The sequence below is a fragment of the Tyto alba genome, unplaced genomic scaffold, assembly GCF_018691265.1.
Source record: "Tyto alba isolate M040663 unplaced genomic scaffold, T.alba_DEE_v4.0 Super-Scaffold_3, whole genome shotgun sequence".
In the NCBI taxonomy this organism is placed as follows: Eukaryota; Metazoa; Chordata; class Aves; order Strigiformes; family Tytonidae; genus Tyto; species Tyto alba.
In genome coordinates this window covers 5,653,486-5,674,234 of record NW_024881304.1, presented here as the reverse complement: position 1 = coordinate 5,674,234, position 20,749 = coordinate 5,653,486, and the positions used below count along the sequence as shown (strand labels likewise).

Below are 20,749 nucleotides of genomic sequence, written 5' to 3'. Positions count from 1 at the left end.
GGAAAAATTGTGTTTAGACAGGCTTGGAGGAGACTTGTCTGCCATTATCTTTAAATAGCTCCTATTTTAATCCTGCTCAATTAGTGGGGTACCTGGGTTGACATGCTGTCTTCCTGAATGTAGAAGATGATACTGTCTTATTTTCCTTATTCACTCTAGCATTGATATCGCATGCTTTGACTTTCTAATTGTGTGGGATTTTTCTTCCTCTACCATGAAGATGGGTTTTTGAATAGAAAGTATCTTCTGTCATGAACTAAGATGCATCACTTTTTCCAGTAGGTAGAGGATTCAGTTACTCAAGTGGTTTCCCTTTTTCCCAAGCATGAAGAAGAAAGTTGGCATATAGAGGCATCTTTTCTTCTTTCCCATTCTACTGTTCAAAATGGAGTTCCTTGCCTTAGCAAGTGTGTGTCTGGTCTTCCTGAGCATTGACGTCCTTTTACCTTCTGATAGTGTTTGAGTGCCTTATTCTACTCATTATACTTATGATACTCTCTCTTGTGGTTATGCTGCATTTGGAGGAGACCCATTGCACCACATCTTGTATTCTATGGGTGGTTCTTCAACTCCCCTAACCTATTGGTAGTCAAATTCTGATGAATAGTAGTGTAAGATATAATAATCCACACCCATCGCCCCTCCTGTTTCTTGCCCGCTCTGAAGGCTGTAGAAAGGTGGCAACGGAAGGGGCTACCCATATTCTAAGCAGCCAGATACTGTGAGCCCATTCAGCCATCTTAGAATGTCAAATATACCTGATATTTAGAGAATTAGCTATTCAGCATGCATGTTGTTATAAGAGAATGCCTAAGGTGATTTTCTTGCTTTAGAAACATGATTCTTGCAGACCTTTGAAGGATGACTAACAGAAGAGTGGGCTGTTCACACCTCAAAGAGGGTGAGGCAACCAGCCTGTGTATCACTTCCGAAGACAACATATGTTCTCCCACCTGTATCTCTTATGGTGTTTATTACATTTTTATCCACTATGATGCATTTGTTATCTTCTCAGTTTAATTTAGTTTGTAAGATGCCTGGGATATATATGGAGAAGGTTAGTCAGATCCACCTAGGAATTATTACTGTGATACTGATTTTTTTTTTTTTTTTTTTTGTAATGTGACTGCTCTTTTGTTTGTGATACTATATTTGTTTTCTTCAGTTTTAGGATTGCTTTAAAATATTTTTTTCAATGTAAGTTTTAGTTTTTGAGTGATTTTATCTGTACTTAGCAATGATGAGGTTGTCTCAACTTACTTATTTTGCAACATTAATAGTAGCTTAGATTTTCTACAAAGTCCTGGCAAAAGGGCAAGGGTTACTTTAAAGCAAACTGAGGTTATAATTGCTTTTTGAGGATCACAGTTGATCAAGGGAAATCATAGAAATGAAATTCTCTAGATAGTGCTGCTGCTTCTGGGTAACACTTAAAAAAATGCAAAGGCAGATCAGCAGACACATCAGTTAAATCTCTTTCTGGAGCACTTGATTATTTAATTGGTTACTTTTTTGTTAAGTAATGCACTTTGTAAAGAAACACTTTTTTTGGAATCAAGTGAGATTGATTTATGTTGGTTTGTTACTACTTCTTTATTTCCATGGAGGATGATTGTGGATTATTTGTGGGGTCCAAGAAAGTTTATAGGCATAGCTATCCAATCTTTGTATAAGAAAATGTAAATGTCTTTGATGAATTAACGTTGGTAGTGTAGTATTTAAATTGTGTTGTTGCTTTCTTGGCTGTTGATCTCACAGAGTTCTTATGATTCATTTAGTGATAGCAGCTTTTGCAGTGCCCAGTTTTGGAATAACTTAAATAGCCAGATTTTGTTCTGGAGTAGTTGTAACAATTAGGAACACCAACCTAATCTCCTTTCAGAGACTGTCAGGTGCTGAGCTCTGAGAAAGGCAAGAGCAGCAAAGATGTTTTAGCACTTCTGGATAAGGCTTCATTACTGTCACACCATTTTTGTTCTCGAAAGCCTGGAATTCCTTCACAATATTAGAAGTATAGGCTTTGAGATGGACAGTTTACATGTTTGGAAAGGTGTATATCACTACCATCTCTTTAATTTGTAATAAGAATGAGGGAGAAATGTAGTGTCAGAATTTCTGTTCTTTTAGGATGGCAGATGGAATGTGTCTAAGAATTGGAGGTATACTTCAGGGTTTCAAGTTGTGATTGGATATGTGGGAGCCTTTGATGTTTCAGATGTTTAGCAAAGCCTAAGTTTTTCTGATAAGTTTTAATATTAGGTTTTTGAAAGGGGGTTATCAGCTTTCTAGGCTACCTTTTCTAGACTATCTTAGAAACTCACTCTTTTTCATTTGCTGGAAATGCTTCAGATGAGTTAACATGTGGCTTCCTTAATGACCAATGTATTTTTTATTTAGCTAAAGTATCCCACTTTTAACAAATCCTGTCTTTTTTTAAACCTCTCACTGCTTGTCATGTTTATTAACCATCCCTCTAATAGAAGTCACAGTGCAGATGTAGAATCTAGCAGGTAAATTCTACAGAAATGAAGGATTATGAGACATTTATTTTAGAGTTAAATCACTTCAAAAAATACTTCAAATTGTGTGAGAAATGCCATGGAACACTGAAAGGATTAAAAAGATCAGTGAAAGAGAAATGGTGTAGGTATGTGTGAAAATGATGTACTGTAGCTACTGGGATAACTGTGGAGTTGAGGTGGGAAGTTGCTAAAGAAAGCAATGTCTATGATGGTTGCCTAGCTGGATATAACATGCAATTTATTTCAAAAGAAGCAGAAGAAATCTAACAAAAGTCTATGCCATTCCTCAACTTAGTCCAACAGATCACATGTTGCATAGAGTATTGGTAATACGTGTGATAGTTTCCCTCCATGTAAATAGCTCAGATCACTTGGGATGCTGACTTACTTGCCATTCTATTCTACTGACTTTGAGAGGCTAACAGAACACGCTTTGGTGACTTCATCCCAATTCCTAATGGAGGTTTATTGTGTCCATGCTCGTGGCTACACTATTTGGCGTCCATTTGGATTGTCTCATTGCAAAAATAACAAATTGAATGAACTTGGAGACGACAGTACTTTAATTCTCAGGAAGTGATTTCTCTTTGTCAAATATGAGTTGAAATCTATTGGAGATTGTGCTGATGCTTCTTCAGTTTTCAGTATTGTTAACTAAGCACTTCTCATGGTCAGTAAAATTATTTACAGGTAGTCTGCTAAGATACATATTTCATTATGTCTGTGGTATGTGCAATATCTGAATAATTTAATAACTTTATAAAACATCATAGGTCTGCATTATTTCTGTGATGGTGTGGACTTTGACTTAAACATCTTTTTGTTTTGCATTTTTTTCCTCAAAATATATTGTTAAAATACAATTCTTACCACTTATGTTCTTTGAACAATTCGGATTTGTGGACAAATATGGTGTGGTAAAGCATAGTTCTTTTTGTTGATCGATGTCAAATAATAGTGGAAGAAATGGGTACTCGGGTGCTTTTCTGGAAGACAGTTTGCTGTGTAAAGCATATTTATTTTTGATGGCTAAGTATTGGTAGTCATGATGTACCTTGGTTTTCATTTATATATCTCTTTCATAGACTTCATTTGAAATCTGCTCAGACAATTTCTTTTTCCTTAAGGAAAGCAGTTACAACAACCTCTATCATCAGTGTCAAATGTTCGTGTCAGATGCCTGTAAGGACTTATAAATTGCACTTGTGAATTGGCATGCTTGTGCTCATCTAAGATGGGTTCAGTGTCGGCACAAAGGTGGAAGATTGGGTTGTAGTATGAAGTTGTTAATAACCAACAACCAAGTGGTTGGGGAATCTTTCCACCTTTTCTGTAAATAAATAAATAAATATATAAAGTAATTCCAGAAGTGCAGTGCCTTCAAATGGTTCCAGGGTACTGATTCTATGCTGAATTGAGAGGTAATCTGCTAAATTACTTTCATCGCTAATAGAGTCTGTGAGTTCCTTGGAGGACTTTGATCTAACATGTCTGAGGCACAGCCAATTTCTTTTTTTTTTTTTGGCATGATCCTAAAACATGTGCATACTGTTATATGCTAGCGAAGAGAACAGAGAGGAGATATGTTCTGCATGTTTTTGAATTCTCATGGCTTCAAAGCATGCTGAATGCACAAATGTATGCTTTTTGTTTTGTAATTTGAGTATGTATATTACTACTCTCGAATCCAAGAAATTTAAAATGCATAGTGGATATTTAGGCTTGCTAAGTTGTAAATATCCCAATATTTCAGTATTTTAGGAAAATGCTGGAAGTTACATAAGTATTCTTAATAGCTGATCCTATGACTAATCTGTTGTGCCTGGTTGACAGCCAAGCACCGTGCAGCTGCTCACCTACACTTCCTTACGTGGGAATGGGGAAGGAATTGGAGGGGCAAAGATTCCATTTTATGAATCTCTTATTTGTATTACTTTTGAAGATCAAACACGGTCTTTTAAATACCTGAATTCTAAGAGCTCTTTCTGGAAGGTATAGAGCATTACAACAGCTCTCCATATTGGTCCATCAGTCCCAACCTCTTGGAGTGATCCTTAACCTGTCTTCCCTTCTTGCATGATGATGTAACAGACTTCTGCAATAATATTTGCCTTCATAAGTAAGTGTTGCTTACTCTCACAGTGGGTTCTGTTAGTGCAGAGTATGAGAATAGAAAAAATAAATGCACACAGTTATTCTACAAGTAAAATTAAGGTTCCTATCAGAATTGCAGTTCAGTGCCACTAGCATGCATACAATTTAAAGAGTTAACTTCTTTATTAGATACTCACCTCCATCACATTTGATTGAAGATTTTAGAACATAATTTGCTTTGTCAAGGGTTCATTTTTCCTTGCTCATAAGCAAGGCAGAAGAAATATGGACTAGATGATAAATTAACAATATGAAGTTGCAAATGTGAATCAAACTACTTCTTGGCTACTTAAATCGTAATATAGATGTATTATTTTTTACTTAGTTTTTGTTAGTTTTTTTCCTTTGCCATACTATTTTCTTTACCTTTTAAAAGTAATTATAAAAATGGAAATTCAAGATGAATTTTGTCCTCATTTAATTCTTTACGTGTGTATATAATGTGTAGTATTGCTAGGAAAAAAGTCTTTTTTTAATATGTCTAGAACTGTCTCTTGCATCCCTCTTGAAGTTACAGGTGCTTTGTAAAGAAGCTTTAAAAATTGGACTGTTGTCATTATTAAGTATAAATAAGAACTAACATATATCTTAAATGGGAAAGAAAGGTGGCATTTGCTGACATTTTAAATTTAGAAAGAACAAGAGTAGTCTTCTAGTTTTGCTAGCAAACTTTCAGTTTTTCTTGGATTGTGTTCATTTTTAAATTCTAGCTTCTCAATTGAAATAGAAAGGTAATTCAATCTATAACAAAGACTGTTTCATGTAAACTGCTGAATAGTTATTCAAGTTGGGTAAATTTTGGCAAAGCAAAATTATGCTACTCATTGGGCATAACGTTAAAGTAATCCTGAAGAATGGTGTATACTCTTACATTTTAATATTTTTCCCCTCAAAGGAGACTATTTTAGTAAAAATTTAAGACACTTATTTTTTTTTTATTGTAGTTTAATATTCGTTAAACTAAAAATACTGTTTGTCTGGCTAACCGGGTGCCTTAGAATAATGTTCCACAAAAGACTGGAGTTTGTAAATGCAGGCTTGCATTGATAAATGAGATTTCTTATTGAGAAAGAAATAAGAGGCAAGTGATTAACAATTGCTGGATGGAAAGCGCAATGAATACAGACTAGGATACAGAATTTAGCACACAAAAGATACCTGCATACCTTCAAAGACTAAAATCTTAGGAATTCTTTCTCTGGGAAGACAAAAGCTTGCCAAGGCTTTAGAAATATCTGTGTGTCCTGAGAAGGTCATTTTGGTGAAGGAAACTTGAGAAGCCTGAAGAAACAGAAGAGGTGAAGACAATGTTTTGGAATGTATGTGTTTTGAGACCTTATTACTTGTGATTCACACCACCTGATCTCCCCACCAAAAACCAGGATCTTAATGTTGACGGTTGCAGAGAGAACAGATGGGTAGCAAAACAATAACACAACGAGCTCAGGACTGTGAACTTTGATCAATTAAAACTGAGGTATGTTATCCTGCATCTTTGAAACTTATCAACACTTAATAGCAGTGCTTAATATTTTAAACAAAGAATGATGCTAAACATCCTTGTTTCTGTTGATTGACCATTAAACCAGAATAAACTTGGATAGTGATATATAGTCTGCACTGGAAGATAAATTGTTGTGCAGGCTGTACTTTGTTGTGCTTGCCCAGAAAGATACACTGCCTTATAGCTTTTTATAAAGACACGGTGTGTTCTTTGTCAAAACCAATGAAAATTAGGTGTGATGATTCTGCCATTGCTTGGCTATAGAAGCCTCCCTTTATTTTTTTTTTTATTTATTTTTTTTTTTTTTTAAACTGTCTTCAGGTCTTCAATATTTGACACAACTTAAGAAAAGTAAAATAAAACAAATATTAAATTTCTCATCTCCCTTAAACATCTTAGAAACCCCAGGGAGACTTTCTTTTGGAGCATGGAAAGAATTCTTTTAGTGGAAGTGTTAGAGATAAAATGTCCAGAATTAGTGTTTCAACCACAGAGACCTAACTTAAAAGTTATAGGGTAATGGAGGTGTCAGTTGGTGAAGTTTAAATATTACTTTTACTTGAAGCCTAATTCTAATTAATATTAAAAGTATTTTAAAACAATTACAATGTCTCTAACGTTGTAATAAAAAGTCAGTGCACTGAAAAAAATGTACCTCTACTGAATGCTAGACTTATTTTAAAACTATGAAATTTGTATAAAAGAGAATTAAGGTATTGTTGACTCTTCACTTAAATATATGTGAGAGTAATATAATTGACAATCCTGATAACTCAGTCAGAACTGATTGTTTTTCAAGGCTTTTAATACTGCATTTTGAGCAAATATTTCTATTTCTAGAGTTTTCTGGTTGCATGATAACTATTAATTGCTGTCACTGCACCTGACATTAGAATGCCTGACAACTTAATTTTCCATCTATGTTATTAGATGCATATTCAGCAGCCATTCCTGCTTTCTTCTTCATATACTATTTCTTTTATATGAAATAGAAATGAAAGGCAGTCAGGTTTGATGAACTAATTCTGTGAGGTGATAAATGCTACTTTTTTTATTTAGCATTGATGGGTGTTCAGGGACATCACCAACTTGCAAGATCAAAATAGACTTTGAAACTAAATACACAACTACGTATGTACTATTTTTATAACTAACTACAAGAGAAAGTAGATAAATTAATGTTTATTGACAAGTAAAAAGAAATTTATTGTGCAGACTATAGTAAAACTTACATTTACATTAGATTCAGGACACTGTAGAACCTAAATAAAGATGATGTTGCTTTTAATGTCATGTATATTTTGTTTTTCAAACTTCTAAGGAATAGTAGAAGAAATAAGTAAGAAGAAATGTGTGATTTTCTTCTTAGGGTTAAAAAAATGGGGGGGAATAAGTAATTTGATCAGTCTGATAAGTCTGGTAAGTAGGAAAAAAGAATACCTTGCCTTTTGATAAAAATAACACAGGTCTGCTAACCCCATATGAACCATCATTTTGTTCATTAATTTTTTGTTACCTTATTAAAATAAGACATGCCATGCTGCTCAGATTAATGAAGAAAGGAAGTATACTGTACAATATCTAGTTTGCATCAGCTTGCTGTTTTTTTTTTTTTGTTTGTTTTAAATCAATATAGGTAATAAAAAACATGCAAAGAAAAGAATACCTTCTTTTGTGAGGACATGTTGAGTCACTGTTAAAACAGTCAAAAACCTAGGTAAAACAAAAGAATCTGCCAGAAATATTTCTGTCTCTTATTCACTACTTTAAATACACATTCGTGCCTGGACTTCTGTGTACAGAGATAGTTTTTGTTGTGATAAGAGAGTATTTAAGTAATTCCTTTTTTAATAAAATCCTTATTGTTCGCCAGGACATGTGTTTAGGGAACAGAACTTTTCCTGTGAATTTTCATCCTTTTGTGGTGTATCAAAATATAGAGTTGAGTCCTGGTGGAGAGTATAGGAGCGTTATCTTCTACATCATTTCTTACTTCTTCTATTTTGTTGTTTTTGGCTTTTATCTGGGGAGCTGTATAGTATTCAACAGTGTTAGTTTGGAAGCCACTGAGTACTTTAAAAATCAGATTGATAATTTCTGCACTTAGTTGTCACTATATATTATTTGAGGAAGATAGCTGTAAGGAGGGGGTTCCCTTAAAGATTTTGGTAGTATTAAAAATGTTTGAGCTCTTGGCTGAATGTTAATATTGGCAAGTAGTTGTGCAAAGCGATTAAGTATTTGGCTAATATCCAAACTTACTGCTGACTAGATGATTATGGCCAGAGGAGGAGACACAGAAACTCTAAATTGGCCCTGAGCTTTCTAGCATAATTGTCAGGATTCTTCCCGCCCCACCTTGCATCTGTATTTTAGTGGCTGTTCTGGCCCCACTATGTCCTGCCTATGAAGATGGTGTAAATGGTCAGCATCTGAACTATATTGACACAAAGTAGCTCCATGTTCAAATATTGATTATCAGTTGATCATAAAGAAACAGTAACGATGACCCTTATGAAACTAGTTCCCTAGTCTGAGCAAAAAAAATAACCCCCCAAAACCCAAAGCAAAACACCAAACCCCCTCAAAACAGAAGAAGGAAGAAATCAAGACTTTACCCTTCACTAAAAATGTTTGACTGCTGTCAGTAATATGAAGAATGATTTCTGTACTGTTATGATACTTTAGATTTAGTGGTCAGTACACTTCCTGAGCAGAGCCACTGAATTTTTTCTACATTTCTTAGTGTTTTCCAGCATACTGTGATTTGATTTTTTTTTTTTTTTTTCAATAAAGTTGTTAAATCTGCTGTGGAATTAGCCACGCTGCATGCTGTCTAGCACCTGCTTGTTAGTGAAACCTCTCATGTGAAACTGGAGAGAACTCTGTATGCACTGTGGCTATATGCAGAATTTGTAGCAAAGTTCAAACTGTTACCTGTTTTGAATGGTTTGAAATATCTGAGCTGAGACTGCTGGGCTGCTTAGGCCGGAACGTTTTACAGGAGACACATGGATTATAACAACATACTGTGAGACTTCTGAACTGAATGAAGGAGGAATTTAATCATTTCATTAAAACTTACTCAGACACCATAGGCTTTTGTCTGGCAAGATTTAGTTTCCACTTTTTCTGAATCATCACGACTTACAGAGCTCAGGAAACAGGCAAAATAGCGCTCTCTGTTCTGAGGCTAAACTACAATGCCTCTACGCAATTCTTTTGGACTTTCTATGAAAAGACTGACAGACCAAATACAGGAAATTCTCACTTACTTTGAACTTGGTGACACTGATTTGTTTAAATAGCTTAATGATATTTTTTTTTTTTGGAGGGTGGGGGGGGCAGGAGGGAGGGAGTGGTGAGCAGCATAAGAATATATAACCAGTGAGAACCAGAATTTACAGGGTTCTGTGAAGACAGTATTTCAAGGAAGCCATATAATTATGTTAAATGTAGAAGTAATGCATTTGAAGAGTAAATTGAGTGAGACAGACCTTCCATTAGCATCATGTTAGAATCCTATGTTTTAAGTCTGTGTAAAAATAGATAGTTAAAAGGCAAATAAAATGCAATGTCAGAGACTTAAGTGATGTGGATAATGTGAACCCGTGATGTTATTGTCTGCAGAGTGCAGGTGATGAGGTGAGGCAGAAATGTGGAAAATAAAGTAAGCCTAACACAGAACAGTCATCAGGAAGTATTTTAGCATGAAATAGCCTATTTCTTATTTGCTGAGATTTCAAGGCTGATGAAAGCATGAAGGAGTGGGGGAGAAATGTCTGGTGTTGTGTGTGTCATTGTGTCTCTCTCCCTCCCTTCCCCCCTTCTTCCCTGCTGAGAACGCATGCTTAATTTTCTGGATCCTTTTATATTGTTTTGTTTGCAATGCAAAATATTAAAGTCACAATTACAATGGCTAGCTTTTAAGTCATACATTATGTACATTAAAAAGTATTTTTTAAAGTAAGAAAATATTTAGAGAAGTGGATAAGCATCTGTTTTTTCTAGTACTATTAAGCTGTTTTGGTTTTTAAAACTCAAAATAACCTTTTCTGGGAAAATGCATGTTGTAGGTCTGCAGCCTGTCCCCGACCACACTGAATGAATCTGGGTGGCTTTTTATCTCAGAGAAGTTTTTAGGGGGGATATAAAGTTCATGAGTTATATTGGAGCTCCTCTGTGCTTGCTACTGCATCATCTGCAGCTTCTGGGCCTCTATCAAGGGGGCGGCTTGGTCTCTTTAGTTGTAGATATACTGTTTATGTCTATAGAGCTCTCTCATCTTCCCCATAATATATGAGATTCTTATGTTTCTTCTTGATTCCATTTATCTTTCTCTCCACACCTTGCAATATGGTGCATAAAGGTTATGCTGTAGTTCAGCAAAACCATCCTTGAAATTTTGTGTGGAAAAAGGAGTGCTTTAGAGTAATAATTCTGCCTCCCCCCCCCCCCCCCCCCCGATTAAAATAGCAATACAAGATCAATTTTGTTTTTCAAGATAGAATCATCTATATCTCACCTGCCCACTCTAAGTTCATCTAGAATGGCTCAGTGTCATCAGGTTCTACAGGAACATGGGAAAAGGAGTCTCCTCTCTTTTTCTCTTAGGCAGTAGATAATGATCTGTCTGGCAACCGGTGAGGCCCTGAGGCTGATGCTGCATCTTCATGTCTCCAATTACTGATGTGTTGAGATACATAGTAAATCTTCCTGAAGCTAAGAAGCATCTGTGTATAAGCAATGAAGAGTAGAAAATGATGTGTGTGTCTTTCTCCCCTCTTTCATAAAGCAATGGTTTATGGCTTCTACTGTGTCAGAGACTTTTCACGGCCAGAATGGAAGGCTCAAGGTTTATCCTTAAGATGTATACCCTTCCAAAAAGCATACTTTCATCTGCTTACCTTTTTCCAAGGTGTTTGCAAGAAAGCCGGTCTGTATAATTCAGGTTGTAGAAGGCAATGAATTGCAAGTAAAAATAGAGATAAACTGTAAGAATTTTGGTAAATCAGGATTTTCAGCTTTTGGTCTGTGAGCTATCTTTAGTAGCCCATGAAAATAAGAAAACCAAGCATATGGTCAGTGTGCTTGCACTTTGTACATAGAGGTTTCCATCTTGATTAGAGTATTTTTAGGATGAAAATAAAAATAATAATTGAAAATGTTGTGGAGGTAACAATGCTTCTTTGGTTGTTGTTGGTCTCTCTTCCCGTCTTTGAGAATTTTCACAGGCATACGAAAGTTACAATGTTAAACCAGTATGTGAACGTTATTATTAAAGGAGAAGTCCAGGGAGAAGTTAACTTCCCTTTGGATGAGGGGTGATGATTCCCTTTTTCAGTGGGGCCCAATGGTAAGCACTGGGGTGCTAAGCAAGATAAGTGTTCTCTCTTTTGAGATGAGAACTTCTCAAAACTTCACACAATTAGAGAAATGACAGACCACAACTAATAAACTCTAAAAGGCAAAACAAGTACCTAAAAATACATATCAGAGACATAAACAAAAAGCTAAGTAGGTTAAGTGATTCAAAAGAAGAAGCATAAATTACTTATCAGACTGTGGTAAGGGAGAGGAAAAACAATATTGATATGTTGTAAGGGTATCCTATACCTACATTCTGGACGACCAACAAATCTCTACCAACCACCATCACCTAGCCATGTATCAGGGCTGTTGTGTCTAAAAATACTTGACTGTATTTATCTTAAATTGACATTGACAGTTTATGCTAGCAATCTTAGCTTTTAACCAGGCCAGAAATTTTTTTTTTTTTTTTTTTTTTTTTTTTTTTTTTTTTTTTTTGTGGGGGGAGAACTGTATCAGTCTAGAAGACAGTTGCTTTTGCTTGGGATCTGCCATGAACCAGTGGAAGAAAAACGATCTTCAGCTCTGCTCTCATGTGAGATCTTCTTTGAAGGAGCTATTCAGGAAACCAGAAGTATACAAGGATGAATTTCTCACAGTGCATTATTATTTGTCCAGAGGATGGCTGACACCTGAAAATTAGGATAAGCAATTGCATTGCCCCCAGTCACCATGACGAGATATGATTTTTATTGATCAATGCACTGAAGTTGAGATGGCAGAAAAGCTGTACCAGTTTTTTGTATCTGTCTTCCTACATAGTTAAAAACTAAATTTTCTCATTGAAGTAGGTATGCTTGCTTTGCTTTATGCATAGCCTAGTTGTTTGTAAATGGCAAAAAGTGGTAATGTTTTATGACAGAATTAGTGGTCTTGTTAATATAGTTTATATGGAACAATGTTACGTTAGCTTGTTTGATCCTTTTTGCCAAGGGCAATGTTTACATTGAAAATAAATACTTTTAATGGAGCAGCCTGGGTGCAGTACAGTATTCAGTGTTTCCAAATTGTCAATGTTGAATAGATACCAAACCCTTACATTTCTGACCAGCACCCACAGTAGCACTGTCATCAACATTTCAATGTAGTGTAGTTCTATGCCTTCCACTTCTGAATCTTGTGATTCTTGACACAAGACTCTTGTGACCTCTTGGGAAGGACGTGAAAATTCACAAGAATGACCACTGTTGTGTAATAGTAGTTGAAACAGGTTGAACTAGTAGAAACATCTCAGGCAATTCAGATGCATACTGCTAAATTAAATGAAACAAAAATGTTTTAGATTATGCTGGCTGTTAAACTTGATGAAGATATATCATATATCAAGCTGTTACTAGAATTCACATAAGCCATGTGGTATATGATTGTGTGGGATAATGAGGGGTCAGTGGAGAACTTGGCATGCTTCTTGTTTGCTGACATCATTAGTATCCATAATGTTTTATTCTAATGTTGTTGGTGAGGCTTTAATATACAAGACTTTATTAATAAATATTACATCAAATCATCCTTCTGCCTGCCCTTGCATCAACACTTTTTTCACAGCAAATGTAGAACAGATGTTTTAAAACATTGGGAAATAATGTATCTATAGATAATGAGGATGCCTTGAGGGTGTGGTTAAAGATTAACAGATCTGACTGAATCCAACTACTGATCTTCCTCTAGTTAACTTTGAAATAAGTGGCAGTAGATCTGGTTAATGACCACCAGTTTAATACCACAAATTTAATGAAATCGTCAGATTTGTTTAAAAAAATATCAGTGGACCTACACAATCCTAAATTCCTATTGTATATTTTATATTTATGTTATGTAAAGTTAATAAATTTACTTGAATGTTGGTAAATGTATAATGATAGTATTGTAGAATTTTAAAACGGAGCATTGGTCCATATCTATGGTTAATTAAATTACAGGGGTAGGTCTATCAAAGTAATAATATGATATCCATAGGAAAAGAAAGAAAATTATATTTCACAAGCACTCCTTTTCTAAATGAAAACCTAGATTATTGTCATGCAACCTTTTCCTGAGAAGCATATTAACAAGTATTGGTGAGCTAGTACTTAACTGAACAAACAATACGGTGTTGTAATAGGTTATAATTGTTTAGAAGGAAATATTCACTCCAATTACCTTCGTTTTATTGTTAATTCTTAGTAAAACATGTTTTTACTGGTTACAGCCAAACTATTAGAAGCACTGTTTCCTTCAACTTTTTTCCTATCCAAACCCCTCTTTTTAAATCCAAACAAAAATTAAAACCCCTGCCTATTTCCTTGTTTTGTCTTCATTAATCTATTACTATTAAAGAATGTACAAAACTGCTGAATTGCTACTTTTATACTTTTGAAAATGTAATATCTCAGTTTGAGTAGTTCTTAATGTCAACATCTATTTTCTTCTTTATATATTTCCACATGTCAGTCATTTAAGTCCATTAACATATCAACTAAGTTTTTGAGCCTGTGTTGTTTATTGCAACATAAAGCTTGTTAAACTCAGTTAAAATGTCAAGATATTTTCTAGCAAGAAAGGAACGAGCAGGTTTTTTCTCTGAATGAAATCAGTTTGAAAATACATTTTTAACTAGTCATCCTAAACACAAAATATATAGTAAATTTTATTTTTAAAGTAATTACTCTAGGAAGCAGGTTACTTTATTTTCTGAAATATGCTGATTACTTGCAAACTTATTTTTCCAGATGAAAATTTACTTAATTTGATAATATCTTTTTTCAGGTCTCTGACTTTGGAGGAACAACAGATTTTTGCCTACTGGAAGAATGCAGTGAAACTGCCAATATTTCTAGCTGGAATTATAAATTTAATATTCAACTTTAGTGTTACAAGTTTCTTACTAAATAGTACCTCAAAGTAGAAGAAAAATGTATGGAAGTGCAAGAACAATCAGCAACTTAGAAGGAAGTCCCTCCAGGTCTCCTCGTTTGCCAAGATCTCCTCGCCTGGGCCATAGGCGAACAAATAGTGGGGGAGGAGGAGGTACAGGTAAGACGTTATCAATGGAGAACATCCAGTCCCTTAATGCAGCCTATGCAACATCTGGACCAATGTATCTGAGTGACCATGAAGGTGTAGCTTCTACTACATTCCCAAAGGGCACAATGACTCTTGGAAGGGCTACAAATCGAGCTGTGTATGGTGGTCGAGTCACAGCTATGGGGAGCAGTCCTAATATTGCTTCAGCTGGACTTTCACACACAGATGTCCTTTCTTATACTGATCAACATGGAGGTCTGACCACATCTTCACACCATCACCACCATCAGGTTCCTTCTATGCTGAGGCAGGTTAGAGATAGTACCATGTTAGACCTGCAGGCTCAGCTTAAGGAACTACAGAGAGAGAATGATCTTCTCAGAAAAGAACTAGACATTAAGGACAGCAAGCTGGGATCCTCCATGAATAGCATCAAAACCTTCTGGAGTCCTGAGCTAAAGAAAGAAAGAGTTTTGAGGAAAGAAGAAGCAGCCAGAATGTCAGTTCTTAAAGAACAAATGAGAGTTTCCCATGAAGAAAATCAGGTAAGTAATTCTGCAAGTTTCTTTCTGTTGATTTACAGCTTGATGTTTTGCTTATGGTACTGTATCCTGTGCTGGAACAAGTTTGACACACAAGAATTGTATGTATTGGTCTATCTGCTTCTGGCTGCTAAACAGTAGGAAAGCACATTAATAGGAATTTGAATGCAGGTTATAATTTCCTTCGTGCAGCATTCTTTCACATTATAGCTGAAGGAAATGACTGTCACTACTCTTTTTCTTATTTTTGAGACTTTTTCTAGTGCTTTTCTGCAGCAACAATCTAAATATACTTAGCAACCTTTTCTAAAGAGGTGAATGAGCTATCTCTGCAAAAGTACAAATAAACATCCAGAAGCATTTTTTTTTTTTTTTTTTTTGCATGAGCTGTACAGGGATTTAGCTTTTTCAAGTTAATGATATTGAATCCCCTCTGCAACCTTCTGTAATTCTAAGTTACAGAATGAAGTCGAAGTTGTGTTTTCAGCAAGGTTTCAGAGAACTGTGTCTTAGTACCTTGTAAATATGTGTTTCAAATATTTCTATTTACAACATCACATTCTTTTCCTAAAGTTATAAAAATATTACAGTATTTTAATCTGGATGAATAAAGCTATAAGGTCAAGCTTTGAGACTCTATGCTATTTCACAAAGCTGTACAAAACAGTGACACAGAATAGATCAATACATTCTTGTACTTCTGTCTCCACACACTTTTTGGCTGCTGGTCTTATTTTAAAGCTGCTCCTTTTTAGACCATCTGTTAAATTTCCCCAGACAAAAACACAATCCTGTGTTTTTCTCACTTCCAGATTCCCGATCTAAACTTCTTTGCTGGCAGGCATCAACAACCAAAATTTTTAATTTACTCTGAGTTTGTGAACATCAGTGCTTCTTGCCAAACTTTTTACTTCTCAGGCATGTCATGAACCTAATTATGGAGTTAAAAAGCTTGACATCAGTTACTTCAGTGGGAAACTGACTGGGTTGTGATCTGGAATTCAGTAGAGTGAATTAATTTATTATTTTCTTGTATAACTTGTGTATCCAGAATGACAGTAATAGTTACTGGATATTTATTCATAGTAGGTGCACTAGGATGCTGCTAGAACCAATATTATCAAAAACATGTTTGGTGGAGGCTCTGCTATTCAAAAGCTTTATTGGTCACATTTTAATTGTGATAGTTCATGTCACCTTAGCAGTAGGAGGAATATTTTAATACACTCTGTTTTGGTAGCCTTTCTTATGGCAATGTCACATTAATATCTTGTATTGGCATTTGAATCTGGTATTTAGAGACTCCATAACCACTTCAGCAGATTTGGTTTTTTGTTTGTTTGTTTGTTTGTTTGTTTTTTTCTAAAAGGTATTTCTTCATCTTGAGGGGAAACTAAATTAGTAACTGTTATGAGTCTATTTCATTCATCTCATTAAAGATTGTATCTTTTTATTTTTAACAAGTGCTCTTATTTTCTTGTAAGGGTGAACCTAACAAAAGAAAAAGAAAAAAATATTTTACCATATTTATATATTTAACACGAATCCTTACTCTATAATAAAATAACATAAAGACTAGGTAGCTCAGTATTCCAATGCTAACAATGTCCAGAAGTTCATAGGATAGACCTAGTATACAGTGATCTCCGCTGAGTACTCTTTATAATCCAGCTACAGTTTCTGCATGCTTAATAACTCTCAGTAGAATTTTACTTGAATTACGCCAGTTGATTTCAGACCTATGTAAAATTCTAGTGCCCACAACCTCTTATGACAGTGAACCCCACAGCTTAACATGTCATGTGAAGAACCACTGCTTTTCATTCGTTTTTGCACAAGTCTTCGGCTGCTTTTTCTAGGATTTCATCTGCCAGTCCTTGCCTATTTGCTTAGTCTTATAAAATCCTTCTTTGCATTTGGCTTTTGTTTTTACTGCCCTGTGTAACGTAATATCATGAGGAAAATTAGTCATCTTACTGTTCACTCTGTTCTCTGGGTTGCTTGGGATATGTCGGCACAAAGTGAAGCCACAGGTTCCAGCAAAACTCTGCAGGGGCCTTCTGTTGGTTTTATGACTTGACCATATGTTTCTGCTATTTCCTTTCATGTAATCAAATATTTATGTATGAAGGGACCATCCCTCATATCTAATTGCTCCTTAGTTTTGTTGTAAGCATTTGGAGAGGAGCCTTCCTGAAGGAGTGGCTTTGGAAATCCAAGATGGCTGTGTCAGTTCATTTGTCAGTCTTACTTATCCACATGGTTATTGATTCTTTCCATCAACTAATTTCAATTATCAAAAAGCTATAATTTTAAAGACAAAAAATTGATTCAATCTATACCATCTATACTAGAAAGTGATAGATCTCTCCTTGTGTCTGAGGGTTACTGACTTATGAATTTCCCTTTCTTAAACTGAGATGTTTCTTACTTGAAACACTAATAACTGTTTTCAGATTGTCTGTGCATGATGAACTTGACCCTCAAATGGGGCCCTTTGTCTTATAGCCAACTTTGGGAACTCCCAGGAGACTGGAGAAGGGCAAACGCAGCTGCCTGCCAAAAACCAAAACAACAACAAAAGAAAATAAATGAATGAATTAAGTTTGATATTTTTCTGGGAAAGTATTGTAAGAACAATCAAATAAAATTTGTAAAATTTATTAATTGTATTAAAAAAAATCATTGCCTATTTCTAAAATATAAGGAATACAAGGGGAAAAATATATAAAAAGGACTAGCACTCATTATGGATTTGTCAATAATAACATCAAACAAGTCTGATTTTCTTAGATGACAGGAAAACAGGCTTTATGCATAAGGGAGAAATAGTAGTAACATTGACATTAGGAAAGCTTTTTACGCTGTCTCAGATTTTCATTATCAAGTTAGTGGGAAGCATATAAGCTGAAATTGCTATTATATGGGTGCCTATTGGGTTGGAAGACTGCATTGAAGTATAATTATCAATGACATGGTGAAATGGGAAAGATGTCTTGTAGGATCTGTCATTTGAGGCTTTCACTGGTGTTCTGAATGATGGATACATATTGTGCACCCAGATAATGTCAAGCTGGGAAGGGTTAAAAACATGCCAGAAAAAAGCATTATAAATGAAAACAAATTTGGCAAATTGAAGGAATAGTCTGAAAAAGTATCATGTGTTTCAGCAGAAAATTGATAAAAATTAAACCTTTTGGAAGCAGAGACCCATGAAGAAGTTTATGGGCAGTTGCTTGGACATTCCTGATTTTCTTTTGAAGATTATTTTACTTTTGAAAATGTATGCTTTGAGCACTTGTTCTTTGATATTACAACCCAAAGTTAGGTGTCTTGTCTCTATTTTTCATATTCTTTGTGACATATTTTTTTACAGCACAATTAATACTATTCTATATGTGGATTGATGATATACATAGGGGCAGAAAGTACTCTAAATGTTTTTAACTTCATTTTAGAGTCATCCATTTGCAATGTCTCAGTCAGAAATTGTGCATTTTTTTTTTCCAGGTAGATAGTTTTCTCTCCAATCTTGCTTGAATGTATTATATAGAATTAATGTAGAAATTTTGAATGGAGAGGAGAAAGCTGAGGTGGAAAGAACTGGAAGGATACAGGAAATTATTCAGCAGTATTAATTCCCAGGATTGTTGCCTGTCTGCCAAAAAAAAAAGAGGGAGAACTAGTTTATCCATTTGGATTAGCTGGTTCTAAGACAACCTATTAATGTTTATCAGTTGACATGCTGCTTTTATGACATTGCAATAACAGAATTAGATTTACTGTGACATTTTAATAATAAGCTGTAAACTCATTTGCACAAAACAATGCCCCTTTCCGCTACTTATAAATGTCATTATTTGATACTACATAATTAATACCTGTTGTGGTTTGAGCCTACTCAGCAGCTAAATGCCACACAGTCGCTCACCCACCCTTCACCCACTTGGGAATGGGGAGGGAATCGGAGGGGCAAAGTGAAACTCGCAGGTTGAGATAAAATCAGTTTAATAATAGTAACAGAATAATACAGTGGCAGCAATATCAACAGGTAATGTACCATACAGCTGGTCACCACCCGCTGACCAACACTTGCCTGCTCCCAGCCAGCAATCCCAAACACAAAGACACCACTGCACCACTCCCACAAGTTGCAGCCTCTCCCAGCCCTCTCCTGCCTTTATATAGTGAGCATAATGTCACATGACATGGAATGTCAGCCAATCCCGGCTCAGCCCTCCAGCTGTGCTCCCCCTGCCCCCGCACACAGGTGTGGGCACTAGGACCTGGGGAGCCCCTGGGGTCTCTGTGCTGCAGCACTCCTCCAGCTACTAAAATGAACAGGAACTCTATTCCAGCCCGAACCAGGACAATACCAAATGAACCACTGCATGCAATGAACAGTGGCTCTTCTTCATTCGTGATATGGTCACATGTTGTTGGAAATAAATGGTGAGCTTAATCCTTTTTTTTTCTTACAGAAAACCAGGTAATTTTAATTTGCTTAATGTGTTCTTTGAAAACATATTATAAATGTTGATCTTCTTTTGAAGTTTAGTTCCTGTCCTGATACTGCAGGAGTTTGCTACTGATTGAGATGAAGAGAAAGGATAGAAAGGATAGTGAACAGCTCTTCTGAGAGGCTCATAGTTTTGATTTACAAAATTGTTCTTTGAAATACTTTTTATATACATGTAGCAATATGAATAACTCATAGATGCTGCAATTAACAGAATAAAGCTGATAAAATAATCAGCAGATAAGGGTACGCATATTCATTCATTCAGAACTTTGAGTAGCTACTCAATGTTATTTCACATGCTCTTAAATTTTTCTTTGATTCATGACAAGTATCCAAGAGCAGTGAAAGAGCATACAGTAAGAAATATTCTGAAATTATGTTTCCCTTCTTTGTATTACTGGAATTGTATTCCTAGTAAAACTTTGATCAGGCTAATGTATACATTCTAAAAAAAAAACTAAAAGCCCCAAACCAAACATGGCATATACATATTTTGCTTTCTGATGCATTGCATATCATACGAAGTATGAACTTTCCTTGTAAAACAAAAGTCAGGAAGCAAGTGCTAGAATTTAATTTGCTGTAACTTTGATAGCTTATCTGGGAACTAGGCAGAGTTAAAAAAATATTAAATATTATCTACATTATTTATATACTTGTAAAATTATATCTAGGTGAAAAATGTAATTTATATTTATGGTAAGATGATGATGATGATTATTAAATATATATTTAAAGAAGCTCACCACTTCTTAACTTTACTCAATGGTTTCTATGTCTGGGATCAACTCTGCCTGCTTCCAAACTGGACAGTCCATTGCTTAGACCTTGCTGACATTCTCTAAATGCAAGTCAAAGGAAGGTGAAGATCTGTTATCTCCTTACTCTGTCCTTTTCTGAGACTATGCTTAATCTTTTTTTGAGACATTTTGTTCATTCCCATTGAAATTCTGCAGGTTTCATTCTAGTGGTATATGCAGAGAGTTGCCAGAAATTGGGTCTTCACTTTGAGTTCTAGATATTTTCTTCCTTAACATGCATCAAATATACACTTGATTACTGGTTGGAAAGGTGCCCCCCCCATTGTTCCTAAATCCTAGAGGTAGTCAGAGGATTTTTTGGAGGTATAAAT

At 35.3% G+C, this 20,749-nt stretch overlaps 1 protein-coding gene across 16 annotated transcripts in view; it reads left to right on the top strand.

The window, feature by feature from the left end:
• The window catches only part of ERC2 (ELKS/RAB6-interacting/CAST family member 2), a 559,477-nt gene that overhangs the window by 31,864 nt on the left and 506,864 nt on the right, over positions 1-20,749 (top strand). For all 16 annotated transcript variants that reach the window (XR_004405890.2, XR_004405889.2, XR_004405898.2 and 13 more), the window contains exon 2: positions 14,296-15,098. Coding sequence is in view for 2 of the 16 variants with exons in the window: in XM_032984316.2 (XP_032840207.1) it covers positions 14,442-15,098 (657 nt within the window). In the remaining 14 variants the exon portion in view is untranslated. The remainder of the gene's footprint in view (positions 1-14,295; positions 15,099-20,749) is intronic.